This window comes from Ailuropoda melanoleuca, chromosome 7, assembly GCF_002007445.2.
Source record: "Ailuropoda melanoleuca isolate Jingjing chromosome 7, ASM200744v2, whole genome shotgun sequence".
NCBI classification, from domain to species: domain Eukaryota; kingdom Metazoa; phylum Chordata; class Mammalia; order Carnivora; family Ursidae; genus Ailuropoda; species Ailuropoda melanoleuca.
Genome location: NC_048224.1, coordinates 124,238,816 through 124,253,568, shown reverse-complemented (window position 1 = coordinate 124,253,568; position 14,753 = coordinate 124,238,816). Strand labels below are relative to the sequence as shown.

The window sequence follows — 14,753 nt, the reverse complement described above, 5'->3', positions numbered from 1 at the left end:
AAGGCCATTAGAACCTCAAGGTAACAGACCTCGAAGGCTATGAAAGCCATGGAGCAATTTGCTGTTTGTGTTAGGAGTATCAGCCCCAGCTACTTCCTTTTCAAGGGCTGAAAACAGCTTCTGTCATGAGCCGTGAAAATCAATTCCACAGTAACCGGGCTGAAATGTGGCTGAAGGTGGTGCGCCTACGGGCTGGCGCTGCACACCAGAGCCTCCTTCTGGGCATCCCTGGCACCTTCCAGAAGTCCCGGACAGCGGCCGGCAGTGCCTGGGAGGGAAGGAGCAGCACGGGACTGCCAGGAACCTTCAGGCTCATCTCTGAGGACACGGGTTCTCTCTGATGCTTAATTAGGTTAAAATCGGAAGCGTCACCCTGAATGAAGACGGCTTTGGGAAATGTGCCACGGAGAAAAGCCTGCTCTGGCTTGTTTGTATTCCATCTTTCTATTTTCCTGATTATAGTAGTTGTGAGCGAGTCTCATTTTTTTCCAAATAATACTGCTTCAAAGCCTTTCAGAACATAGAGCATTTATAAACTTTTTTTCAAATACAAGGTCATAACTGTTGAAAATAAATATTTCAGAGATTTAACAGTGGTGTGTCAAGAGTTGTACTTTACAAACTCGTGGCTAGAAAGGTTAAAATTCACTTTACAATGCATTATAGGCTTTTCAGCTACAGGAATTCATCATTCCAGTTATAAAATGCAACCTTAGTTACCACCTAGAATTAAGATCATTACAACCTACATTTTTATATATACTCAACCCCGTGTTAGACTGAAAACCTTTCTATAATTTACTGAGCATGCTCTGGATAAGAATAAACTGCCACTCTTAAATCATAGCTTGCATTTTTGCACGTAACTTCCCATAATATTACTTATCTTTACATCAATAACCCAGGCTAAGAAATTGATTCAGAGTTAACTTGTTAAATTAATATTACAACAAAATGAAAAAGTATAATTTTGGTGTTTCAACTGGAATTTCAATGTGATTACTCTATACATATCTTCTTGACTAAAGAATGGATTTATGTAATTTTTATGTCTATTGTACAAAACACATCATTAGGATCTCTGATTTTAAGAACTCAAGTTACTTTTTTTTTTAAAGAGGGGAAGGTAGTAATTGTAAAGGGATTATCCAAAATAATTTTGTTGTTGATGACATAAGATTTGACATCTGTAACCTATTTTATATTTGATTGAACCTGACCTTTTATGAGAGCCATGTAGTAATATAAGTGAAATGAATATATTCTTTATTGCAGTCATATAAAAAGACTGGCCTAAGCTTTTAACATAGTACTTGACCTCCTGATGTCTAAATACCCCCAAGTCTGTGAAAGAATATTAAATAAGATACCACATAATCAAATGAGTAGTAAAAGGACAATAAAAGCCTTTCACACATTAGCACTTGATAATGTAAAAGTAACAGTAAACTATGTTACCTAAGTTCAATGTAAATATATAGCTGGAGGAGAAGCTGTAAAAGATCAAGTAGGAATGTTCAGGAATCCTACATTTCCAAATTATTAATACTTCAGAATTACAAATTCTTATTTTCCAAATCAAGTTCCTAGTATGTCAAAGATCATTTAAACTCTTCAAAAACATTTGCTAAACCTCTTGCTATAAAAAAGGGAAAATATGTCATTTATCAAGTTTTAAAAACTCCCAATCATTGGGATTTAGAAGAAAATAGGATAAGCAAACAGCTAGAGTATGTTTAAAATATTTTCTAACTTTTTCAGGAAAAAGTTAAGGCCTGTCATTTTAAAATATCTGTAATATCTAAAAGCATAGTGGCTTTTTTCAAGTTCATTTCAAAAGCACTATTGACTTTGAGCTATGCTGACCCATTAAGAAAATATAAATTGAAAATTATTCATCTTTTTTAAAAAGAAGACCTCAAAGTGCTTTCTTTGCACAGAAAATATTTGCCTCAACCTTACTGCAACCTTAAAAGGAAACACCTCTAGTTCCCTGAAATTCAGCTGAGGAGCAGCGGCCTTGCTAATCTCCGCTATCTTGGGGACACAAAGAGAGGAAGCCAATTTCTCAAGAAATCCAAGAACTGTAATAAGGAGCAAACACACCAGCCGCTCAAACCCATAGAACACAGGTGTGCATGCCCTGAATGTATTATGCTGCATCTTTAATTAAATGTGTATAAAATGAAGACTGACCAGCTCTAAATGCAGTCTCCTTGCATAAGAGTCTAGAGGTCAGGAAAAAATGGCTAGATCTGCATCTGGGAGACTAGTGCAGGAAAAACAGCTCAAAGTGGGGAATAGGGAGATGGAATTACTCTTCACCAGAAATGTTCTAAATAGGACCCCCCCAAAACGAGTCATGTACCCAAAGAAAGCCTGCCATATTAACAAGAATAAGGATCCTATAGTAAAAGAAACGGAAAACATTTCCTAGTTCCCCTTAAAGCAATGGTGAAGTTCTCTCCTACTCCTGCAGCTGTGTGCTTGCAGCTCAGTTGGGTCCCTTTTGTTCCACACAGAGGTACTTATGGATTGAACAGATCCAATCACTCTCTTTCCCTTAGTCCCCCTAGTGGCCAAAGTAAGCATTTGCAAGAAGGCAGAGGTGATGGGGGAGGGGTAGAGGAGGAGGACTCTAGAGTCCTAGAGGAGGGTGCAATTTGAAAGAGAGGCACTTTCTCTGTTAGGATTCTTACCTATGATCAAGATGAGAAATAACAGAAATCATTGCCCAAATCTGACTGTCCACGTGACAAAAAAACTGTATTTAAAACCACAGTGAATGCAACCAGAGTTTGGCCCTCAGGGACTTAAAAGATGGTACCTGGGAACTTATTTTAAAAAATGCAAATTACAGATCCTGCCCAGGAATGACTAAATCAGAACCTCTGCGGGTGGGGCCCAGGCATATGTGTTTAACAAGCCCTCCAGTAATTCTGATGCAGGGTCAAATTTATGAAGCACAGCTTTAGCGGACTGGTTCCCCTCCCTGGATGCACATCAGAAATGCTCCGGAAACCTGAAAAAGAAAGGAAGGGAAGAAGGGAGGGAGGAGGACAGGAAAAAGAGTGCCTGTCTCAGACCAATTAAATCAGAATATTTAAAGATAGAACCCAAGTATAAGTATTGTTTTTAAGTATCTCACATGATTCCAGGATAGCCCTAGCTCCTTCCAACTCAAAAGAGCCAACTGGTAAATTTTCAGGAATTTTGTAAGCTGGTTGTTAAACTGTTAGTAGCTTGAAATCTGTCATGGTGGGACCATTTCTATACGACAGAAACTGGCAAATGAACAAATCAGGTCTCCCTGAAAGCCTTCCTGAAAGCCAATTGCTAAACGTGTCAGTTCACCACTGGCCAGAGTTGAGAAACACTGGACTTAATATGCAATAATGACAACTACCTAATTAATTCAGACAATCTGAGTAGTTACTCTCAATTTCTCCATTACCCCTCCATTACCCCATTCCTGGGGATTCTTATGAAGCTTACCAAGCAATTCAATGGCCAAATACTTAAGGAAGGAAGACATCTGCCCCTGTCTGAGGGAGTAACCATGATTAGTTCAAGTCAACAGCCATGGCCCTTTTGCTTTCTCTTTTGGGCATGGGCTCAGGAAGCAATTCCGGAATGAGAGGGTGGGTAAATCTGCTAGGGGGGCTTCTGACAGTTAGTCTGTCTCATCAATGAAGAGACACACGTGGTTAGAAACAGGCCCACTGTGTGCCTCTGGGCATCATAATGAGGCTTTGACTCTTAGGACTTCAGCAGCCATCTTGCTTCCATAATGGAGGTCCCTGGTAGAATGAGGACAGCAGAGACAAGGAGAACCTGGGACCCTGGTAATAGTGTTAACTTCCCACTTTCACAATCATAAAACTGTTCTGGGTTGGAACTTAGGTGAAATGATGGCTTTCCCTGATTGGGTATGCCAGACGATTCAGGATTTTCTGTGACTGGCTGCCAAAAGTATCTTAAATGAACAGATAATTTCAGGGAAGAGTTTCAACAGCTTGTCTTCTTGAAACCCTTGTTATTGGAACTTCTAAGTAGCAAGAGTAAAGTTTTTTAAGTTTTTTGTTTTGTTTTGTTGTTTGTTGGGTTTTGTGTTTTTTGGGTTTGTTTGTTTTTTTTTGTTTTTTTTTTTTTGCTTTTTAATGTTGCCTCTTCTCTGATGACCTCATTCACTCCTCTTCTTGCCTCTTAACCTCATATTGGCCCTTGACATCTCAGGCTTTAGTATCTAAATCAGCCCCCTGGCTAGCCTCCTTCCCTCCCTCCAGGCGTTTAATGATCTCCTCTCTATTCCATCCTGATTATGGTGATTGACCCATCTAAAACAATATTTTCATCTTGTCACTTCACTGCCAAGAACCTAGAATGATGACCTACTTCCTGCCACATAAAACCAAGGGTTTTCAAGGTCCATCAAAAATACAACCCCACCCTACTTGTTCGATATTATTTCGCACAAACTCTTAACTGAGCCCTTTCTGTAGTACCCTCCACATGCACTACCTCGCTTACAAATTTAACGCCCTCCTTGCCGCCTTCTTTCATGGCTGTTTGTCAAACACTACCCATCATTCAATGTCCCTGTGACGGTTAATTTTATACGTCAATTTGACCTGCCTAAGGGATACCCACATAGCTGGTAAAACATTATTTGTGGGTGTGTCTGTGAGGATGTTTCTGGAAGAGATCAGCATTTGATTTAGTAACAGGAGTGACCAGTGTAAGGGAATATCATCCAATCCATCCAGGCCCAAATAGAACAAAAACGTGAAGGAAGAGCAAATTCTCTCACCCTCTTCTCTAGCTTGGACATCTCTTTTCCTACATTGGGACTTTAGAGCTCCTGGTTCTCCAGCCTTGGACTCTGAGACTTATACCAGTACCCCACCCTGCCTAAGGCCTTCAGCATCAGACTGAATAACACCACTTTCCTGGGTCACCAGCTTGCATACGGCAGAGCACAGGGCTTCTCAGCCTCCATAACCTCCAGAACCAATTCCTATAATAAATCTCTTCATATGTATACTTATATCTATATATCCTATTGCTTTGGTTTCATTAGAGATCCCTGAATACTATACTCCCAATTAAATTTTACCTCTTCCTTTCAGCAAGGTCAAAGTAAGTCTCTTCCTTTTTTGATTCCTATCATTAGGACCAGTATCATATTTGGTACTTAAGCCATGGACATAGCATTGTTTACATATTAGGGAGTGAAGTAACAATTTAATTAATTCATCTTGGTACAGATTTTAAGTTTTTTTTACGCTGCCATAGGACAAAAAACTTAGACTTAAGTCTCAAAACGGCACAGCTGATTACATACATTTTGATAACTCTTCACTTTCTGAGAGTTAACATCTCACCCTACCCTATCTGGGAAATTCCTTTGTCTCGGCCACATTGATGCTCTTAACAATGCCATGCTGGTTTTATGATATTGAGTTTCATCTCTACTAAAAGCACACATAAACTATACCAGAATTATATACATGGCCTTGTAAACTCAATGAATGTTTCTGGAATGCTTGCTTCTCTCTCTCAATCTTTCCCTCTCTTCTACATACACAGACGCCAGTTCATAGTCATTGCCCATTACATGGTAGATGTTCAGTGATTCACTTCTGAATGATTTGTGGTCTGTTGGTTGTATCAATTTTACCCCCTAAATATTTATTTTTTTAATTGAAGTATAAATGACCTATGATATTGTATTAGTTTCAGGTGCATAACAGTGACCTGACCTTTGTATACATTAAAAAATGATCACCTCAATAAGTCACCATCCATCACCATACAAAGTTAATATAATATTCTTGACTATATTCCCCATGCACTGTATTACATGCCCATGACTTATTTTATAATGTATGTTTGTACTGCTCGATCCCCTTTACCCATCACACTCCCCACCCCTCCTCTCCTGTGGCAACTACCAATCTGTCTTCCGCATCTATGACTCTGGGTTCTGTTTTGTTTGTTCATTTTGGTTTTTAGATGCTGCATGCAAGTGACATCCTATGGTATTTGGTATTTGTCTTTCTCAGTCTGACTTATTTCACTTAGCTCCTAAATATTTCTTGCTTTCTACTTCATTCCCTTTCCAGTCACTACTCCGGTCCAAGCTAACATCTCCTCCTGTTCCTGTATCTGCTTTCGCTCCCCTAAAATCCATTCTCTCCAGAGCCACCAAAGTAACATTTCAAATCAAGTCCAACCCTGACTGAAACACTTCTTCAATAGCTTCTCACCACTGTAGGCTGAAGGCCAAGGTCACTGCAGTGAGCTCCAGGGATTTCAAGGCTGATTAAGGCAAGAGACAGGACCGTGAGGTGGCAGCAGGACACAGAGAGCTTTATTTGGGTGACACTTGACAGGTTGCATAGGAGGGGTAGTCCCCCAGAGCCGGAGGCCTGGCAGACATAACAGAGGAGCCACTACCAGAAGGGGATGAGGCTCAGGGAACTCCCAGGAGTGGGGAGGGGAATTAAGGATCTAGGCAATGTTGCTCAGCCACAGGGCGGAGAGGCAAGCAACGGGGGAGTTTTTTTAGGTCCCAGATTCATCCTATAAATGACTAGCAGGCCCTATGCAGCTTTGCAGGGTACACAAAAGAGGCATGCTCTAAATGGTTAAAAGTCTATTTTCTTTGGGCTATGTATAAAACAACTGGATGTGTACAAACTTGAGTTTAATACCCACAGGCTTTAGAGCTAAGGGTCCATACTGCGGTGAATGAGTAAACCACATACGGCCAACGTGCGTGGGCCATCTTTGGACAGTGTATTAAACTGGCCCACGGGGGCCTAGTCTCATGGGGCTTTCCATTCACCGCTGTCTTCCCCAGGTTCTCAAAGTCCTCTCATGCTTTCAGGGTCTTCTAGCCATACAGGTACTAATTATGTACTCATGATTTAGAGCCCATTGCCCATTGCTCTTCCTCAAGGAAGCATTCCCAAACTCTGTGATGAGATCAGATGCTCCTATTAAATGCTTTCATGGAATCAAGTACCCTTGTGCTTGCTGCAACCTCAGCCACTCATTGTGAGTGGTGCCCCTAATTTCTGCTTCCCCACTGGGATGGAAATCCACTGAGGCCCTATACACAGCACCTGGCAAAGTGAATTACACATAGTAGGTAGACAAGAAATATTTATTGGATGAATGAAAAAAAATGCCTAAAAGAAATAGAGAATGAGTTATAAAAATAAATCAATAACCTGGATAATGTGTAAATGTGGAATCAAATTTCTATTTTTCTTTGGTACATTTGTTTAAAAATATTTTTCATCCAAGGTTATTAAAAACTCTTAAATATTTCCATTCAGGATTATTAAAGTTTTTAAACCTTTACCCAAGACTTACTGCTAGGAAACCTTTTATTTACAAATATGGCATCCCAGGGAGCCAATTACACTTTCAAACAGTACCATGGAAATAACTGAAAACTGAATAATACTGAAGAAGCCTACGAAACTACTTAAAGTACAATTATGTGCCAGCTAACGAATTTAATGGAGCAGAATTTGGTCTGCAAAGAGATATAAGTACCAAGTTTAAAAGAATATTCAGTATTCTGTTTAAACTGTCAAGACAACTGGCTTTGCTAGAAGACTTTTGAGAGATGTGAATTAAGGGGGGAAAAACAGTCTTAAAAATGCTATTTTGGTAGGCTTAAAATAGAAGTTAAGATTAAGCTAATAAACTATTTTATCAACAATTCTCTTACTACAATTTCTATCCTAAATGCATATTTCTATACAAATCTAGTGACTGAATTGTAGGTCACTTTGGTTTAAAAGGACTCAATAATTTTGTATTTCATAAGTGTTCATAAAACTCACCCATAATTGTAAAAGAACATTAGTCACACTCTTACATAAATTATGACACAATGTTTATGCTATAATACTTTAAAGGACATAATGCTGTATATTTTAAATCACTTTTGATAGTAGCCTACATTTCTACTCACCAGCAATTACCATGTGGTATAGTTAAAAGATTGAGTTTTATGTAAAAAAGTATATCAGTCAACTCAAATGAACTCTTGTTCTCAATGATGACATATTATCCTCTAATTAAATCAGCTTAGATAGCTCTGTTTGCAAGGATCATTCTAAAATTAATTCCCAAATCAAGAGTTTAACAAGTGGCACTCCTAACAGCCCAGATTTTAGATTGCTTTGATACCTGAAATTAATGTGATTCTTTTAGAAATCTAGTGACTTGACAAACCATAAAAAAAAAAAAAATTGAAGTTCTGCTAACTCATTTATACCTCTCCCACAGTTCTTCAAAAGGATTTTAAAGACATCAGCTAACTCAAGAGAGGGCAAAGAAATCAAATCTATGAAGCAGACAGTTAAATGGAAATTAAATAATTTAATTCAAAGTAGGGTATTTGACGTGTCTATAAAAGAGTAAGCGTTACCCAACACCATTTTTCTGTTTATGTTAATATGATATCTACATACAAATTGGGGGAAAAAAAAGAATGTGTTCATGGCAAATGTATTAAATAAGTTAGTTTGCTGAGGGAATGAAGGGAGGGAGGACAGGTTCCCTGGGAAACCCACCAAAGAAAGGAAAGGACTGTTGGACGAAGATCGGATAAAATGAAGCAATACAGGGGCGCCTGGGTGGCATAGCGGTTAAGCGTCTGCCTTCGGCTCAGGGCGTGGTCCCGGCGTTATGGGATCGAGCCCCACATCAGGCTCTTCCACTATGAGCCTGCTTCTTCCTCTCCCACTCCCCCTGCTTGTGTTCCCTCTCTCGATGGCTGTCTCTATCTCTGTCAAATAAATAAATAAAATCTTTAAAAAAAAAATGAAGCAATACATATACTGAAATTTGAAAGCAATGAAGGAGGACTGAAAAAAGTCACTAGTGTATCAGCAGAATATAAGCGAATATGTTGTTCTTAATTTGATTTTGGGATAGACTGTTAGAGTGTTGAAATAAATTCATATTCAAGAGATGGGTAAGAGTTTAATGCTTTAATATCTACCTGTAGCCCAGCTCTCAAAACACCTGAGACACAAAAAGGGACAAATACTGAGAAAACAATTATATTTTTTCCTAATCTATGAAGATAAACTTCCCTCCTCCCTCTACCCCTATGGTAACTTCCTATAGCAAGCTTTGTTGCACTAACCCATTATTCACGTAGGCCTGATATACTGAAAAGTACCAATACATATTCTTTAGTTTCCATCGTTTATATAGCTACAGAGATACAATTTAAAAAAATTGGGGAAAACAGATAAATACATGAATAATTTAGTGATGGTAACATGGCTAATTCCTGAGAACATAAATTTCAAATTCAAAGTGATTTTGAAAAATTGTAAATGTTGCAAGTAAATAGAAAAATATTCAGCACAAACTGTGAGGGAATACATATGGTGACTGATAATACCAGGCTCTGTACCTAGTAGATGAAGAAAGAATCGATTTTGCACGCATTCATTCAACAAATACAGAATGGCAGCGGGCAGGATTATGTCTAGGACTCAGGTACCTGGAGTCAGAATGCCTGAGTTGCAATTCTAGCCTCACCACTTTCTAGCTGAGTCATCCTTGAGCAAGTTAATAATTTGAGTCTCTCTGCTGCTCAGTCTTTTCATCTATAAAATGGGGATTATGATGAGATCTACAAAATTATTAAAAGGAGTCAATAAGGCAGTGTCTAATGTTTTAGAAGCAGGTAATGTTTTTAAATAGGTGCTGGGCATAGTCATTTCCAAATAAGGGATTGTTAAATACAGCTGCATTAGATAACTAATGAAAAAAAGTGGACATGAAGGCCAATAAGTCGCCATTAGTCAGCTATAAGGAGTTATAATTAATGACTCCAAGAAGGCTCAAGGCATAGTGGCACAGTAAGCATAAAACAACATTCTCTGAATTGCCCCATCTTTTAAGCAGATACTTCTTTTCAGTTGTTGAGTTCTTTTAGAAGGTTAGAGTCATTGAGATGAGGTGGGTTGGAAAATGAGATACTATTACAGATGCTCAAAGAAAAGACTGGAATGTTTCATACCTACCTTTGATCAAAATAACATTCGTAACAAAGAACTTGATGACCCACTCCTCAATATCTTCCCAGAAGGTAGAACAGAAGAAAATAAGCAAGCACACTGGGAAGGCTTTGGGCTAGTTATGTGGAAACATTTCGATACCACAAGAATTACCAAGTATTAGAATGGATTGCTGAGAGGGGCTCGTGGGTCTTCTCCTTTGGAGGTCTTTCAAACAAGGACGGATAGTCTATCTGATCTTCCTGGGATGGCTTAAAATCAGGGCTGAGTGAAGATTAATGGTGCAACCTGCCCCTTAAAGGCCTCCCAAGCACTCTATGAGAGTATAACTTTATATATTACCCGTCACAGCCCCTCATCTATTGAGTTTAAAGAACTCCCTTTTATCCTAGAATAGAAAAGGGCAACACTATTTCACAATTGTGAGTTCTAAGTAAAACTTTAATAATGTCATGATGAAACATAATGTCTTTATATTACTTCTCAGTTATTTTACCAGGCAAGCTACCTGGAAATATCTTTCAATTAGAAACAGCTCTCATGAATCTAAATTATAAACAGCAGTTTCTTTAAATTCATGTTCCCTGGCAGACTACTGGCATATGCCATTTCTCAAGCAAACCATTAAAAATCCAAACAAGGCAAAGGATGGAAAGGGAGTTTCAAGAAAGAATAACCACCACATACTAGATAATGAAATGTAAATAGTATCAGGAACTAGGGAAGAGCAAAAGAGTGTTTTCATTTAATAATGGGGCAGATTTCCTAAGCAAAAATATATATCCTTAATATACAATTGTCTTTAACTTCATTTGTTTCCCTATCAGATGTGCCTCTGACCCCACAATGACCTGTATCTTGATCATTTCCACCAGCATCAAAGCACACCAGGGTTAAGGCAAAGTCATCAGGACCCTTAGTCCTAGAAAGTGATTTTAACAAAAGTGCACGTTTTAGAACTTAATAGCTAATTAGTGAACACCGTAATTGTCAAGAGGTGGGGGGAGGGAGAAGGAAAAAAAAAAAACCTGTAGTTAAAAATCTACTAAAGGATTTATTTTAACCACTGGAAATGTTTTCAGGAAAGTAAATGGTAAGTACAGAAATTATTTCCACTGAAAACCTTCATTTTGATATTAAGGATATTTGCATCATACTAAGGATGAAGTGCAGCCTCCTGAAAGTCCCATAATCCACTAAAGAATACTGAAGCAATTTAAAAATACTTAACTATTTTCTTCTCTGAGCTATCATATCTGAAATCATGCTGGGAAATATCTGTGTGTTTAAAAGATACGGTCTGAAAAAACCCCAGATTAGAGAAGAAAAAGTTCCTAGAAGAAGTGAGCCATACTATAAAAGCTTTTAAAAGTTGAATTCCCTGAGATTTGGGGAGGAGAAAAAACCAAAGCTGATCCTTATCAATTAATTAAAAAGAATGAAATAACAGTAGACAAAGGGGAAGGAGAGTTAAGAAACTTAAGGAGCTGTGGGGGCAGTAGCTCTCTATTCACTGATTAACGAATTAAGGAGTTCTGGAAAAGGGAGAAGAAGGGACAGGGATAGAAAAGTAGTCTTATAATTCACCACAGGTTCCGCCTCCGACTCACCAGAGGCTGGCTACGTCTGGCTCAGAATTGAAAAAGGCTCCCTGTATATCATGCTCAGCGCTGTTAGCGTGTGCATGGGCCTTTTTCCCCCCAATGCCTAAATTTCTACAAATGTGTTCATTTCGGTATAAGTTAAAACCTTCACTTGTAGAGTTTGCAGATCAACCGTAATAAAACAGCAACTGCATTACATGTCGAAACTGTGATGTTTTAAGATATCTGCAAAAAGCTTTTCACTCGGCGACCAGCTCTTTGGCAAAATGCAGAGAGGCTGGTGGAAATGCAGCGTTTTGATTTGACCATCTGAGGTCACCGAGGACTTCAACGGCCGGGTTTGAGCAGCCCGCGCCCTCTCAGCATCTCCTGGCCTCTCTCTGCTTCCCTCAGCTGTGCTCTCTCGCAGCCACCGGATTATCTCTCCCCGACATGTTTCATTCACAGAGCCCCGGAGAAGCTCCCATTCGGTTGGAGCTAAGAGCCGGAAAACACGCACTCGGGCTGCTGCGCAAGTTGCTGGAGCCCGAGGGCTACCCACACACTGGCGCCGAGAAAGGGGGTGGGGGCTCTCGAGCTCTGGGCGCAGGAATGCTAGTGGCTCGGCCCGCGGGGCACGCGGAGGTCCGGTGACCTCCGAACAAACCCACTAGTGAGCCGCCCGCTTAAGTTGGCGCAGCTTCTGAGAACAGGCGGGCGGGCGAGATCGCGCTCAGGTCCGGGCGCCGCGCCGGGTGCCGGGGGTGTCCCCCGAACCGCGAGCGACCAACCGCAATGGGGAAAGCACTGAGGACCCGGAAAGCGAAAGCCCGCCCCAAGCCCAAAGCTGGCAGCCCGTGCATTCCCCAAACCAGCCCGGAACTGCCGACGTCCGGAGGCCGGGTCCCCCCCAGTGGGGTCCCCCCGGCCTCGCCCGCCCCCGGCCCGGCCGCCGCGCGCTCTGCCTCCAGGAAGGACCGGGAGAGCCGAGCGAGCGGCGAGGGGAGCCCTCCGCGTCTCTCCACCGCCCCCGCCGGCGCGAGGGCGGGAGTGGGGAAGGCGCCACTCAGACTGTGGCGCTGGGCAAACTGCGGCCGCAGTTCTTCCAAGTTTGCCTGAGCGAGAGCCGCGGGGTGGGCGCCCCGCTCGGCGACCTGCCCTCGCGCCGTGGCCGCCCCCGGGTGTCCCGGGCTCCCCGGCCCGCCGGGCCCGAGCCCACAACGAACAGGACGCACGGGCGCCAGAGCAGAGGGAGGGAGGGCGCTCCCGCGTGTGCACACAATGAGGCAGCTGAGACGCACACCTTCCCGGCGGGAGCACCCGCCGCAGCATCCGCCGGCGTCCGGGAGAGCCCTGACAGAAAGTGAACACCAACAACTCAGCAACAGGGGGAGGAAGGAGGCGCCGGGCGGCCCGGGGGACGAGCGGCCGCCGAGGGCTGCAGCCTGCCGGGCCGCGCGCCCGCGCTTACCTGCGATCTCCTGGTAGGGGATGTCCGCCAGGCTGAATCCCTTGGCACCGTACGCCTGGCGGACCTCGCCGCAGCTCCGCGCCTTCACCTCCGCCCCGGCCGGGAGGGACAGCAACAGCCCGGAGAGGGAAAGAATCACAGCCCCGATCCAAGAAGGCATGGTGCAACGTGCAAATCCAGCTCGGTAAACCCCAGGGCCCGTGCGCTCTTCACCTTGCCCCTCGAGCCGAAAGCCCGCCAGAGCCAGCGGCGCGCTTCTCGCCGCTGCCCAGCGTCACCCCCTTCCGCCAGCCGAGGGGACGAGCAGCGCAGCCCTCTGGACTGCGCTCAGCAAACTTTTATAAGCCAGATGGAGGATGGCAAGCCAACCAGGGCTGGCTGGGAAAGCAGCCGCCTTGCTCCTCTAGCCCCCCAGCTCGAAAACGGTGCAATAAAAAACGAGAGAGAGGAGGCAAAGAAATGTTTAAAAAACCACCATGGGGGTTCAGAGCTGCGATCCGACTTCCGAGCCGCAGAATCCTAGAGCGCTGCGAGCTCGGCTCGCCGAGTGTGCGGCGAAGGTGGGAACGTGCGCCGGCTCTCCCGGAGAGGGAGGTGGACAGGCGAGCGCGAGTGTGTGTGCGCGCGTGTGTGTCGGGGCGAGCGCGGGTTCTTGGGGACGCGTGTGCGTGGAGGTATGTGTTGGGGATAAACGGGATCCAGGGGAAACCTCAGCTTCACACAGGCTGAGGGAGCCTGTGAGAGTCCTCCTGAAATAGGAAGAGAGAAATCCCGGAGACAGACACTGGAGGCTAGAGGGAAGGAGAAAGGAGGGGAGAGAGAAACGTGCTACACTGAGCACAGCCGAAATTCAGAGGCAGAGTCGAAGGCAAAACCTGGACTGGATTTCTTGCCACTCGGTAGAAGAAAAAGGAAAAAAAGGAAGCGGTTCTGTTTTCTCACTCACTTCACATCCTTCATACTGATCCGAAACGTTTCCTTTAATGACTTAAGTAAGTAATCTAGAAAGACAAAGTATTTTAAGTCATTAACATACGTGGCATTAAACTATGCTTTTGTGGACTTAAAGGACCACGCAATTCCAGCTGTTGCTCTAAATACGAGCAACAATTTATGACCTACTGAAACACAAAGCCCGCGTAGAAATAAACATATGGGGAACCCCTGTCTTTCAGAGCACAATCATCTCTGTAATTAATGGTCTCATTTCTGTTTGGCTTTGTTTTGTTTTGTTTTATCTAAAGACAGTTCGTGCGTACAGTGACCAGTAATTTTTTATTTTTACTTTTTAATTTTTGGTTTTGGACTCATAAATTTCACCCTTTTTAATTTCAAATATTACATAATCTTGCATCAGAAGTCCTTATGCTTAGATTCTAGTGTGTGGAGGAACAGGAGAGCTAAGGAGAAGAAACACAACAAGGAAGCAATGGGGAAATGAGAGCAGGGGTCAGTGGGGTGCACGAAGGAAGATACTGGGGGGTAGAATGTCTTCTTCCTTCCTTCTCCCCAATCTCACATACTGGGCTTAACATTTTCTTCCAAGTTAACAGAATTCTCAACTGGGGAATCGATTCACTTTCTTCCCATCTTACACTCAAGTTTTGTGAAATGAAATAAAAATGAAAATTCAGGACC

General features: G+C 42.5%; 1 protein-coding gene across 1 annotated transcript in view; it reads right to left on the bottom strand.

Annotated features, from left to right (window-relative positions):
• GPC6 (glypican 6) overlaps nt 1-13,983 on the bottom strand; it is a 1,108,844-nt gene extending 1,094,861 nt beyond the window's left edge. The window contains exon 1 of the mRNA XM_034665372.1: nt 13,116-13,983. Within this exon, the coding sequence (XP_034521263.1) occupies nt 13,116-13,275 (160 nt within the window). The 5' untranslated portion in view covers nt 13,276-13,983. The remainder of the gene's footprint in view (nt 1-13,115) is intronic.
• Nucleotides 13,984-14,753: the final 770 nt, after the last annotated feature.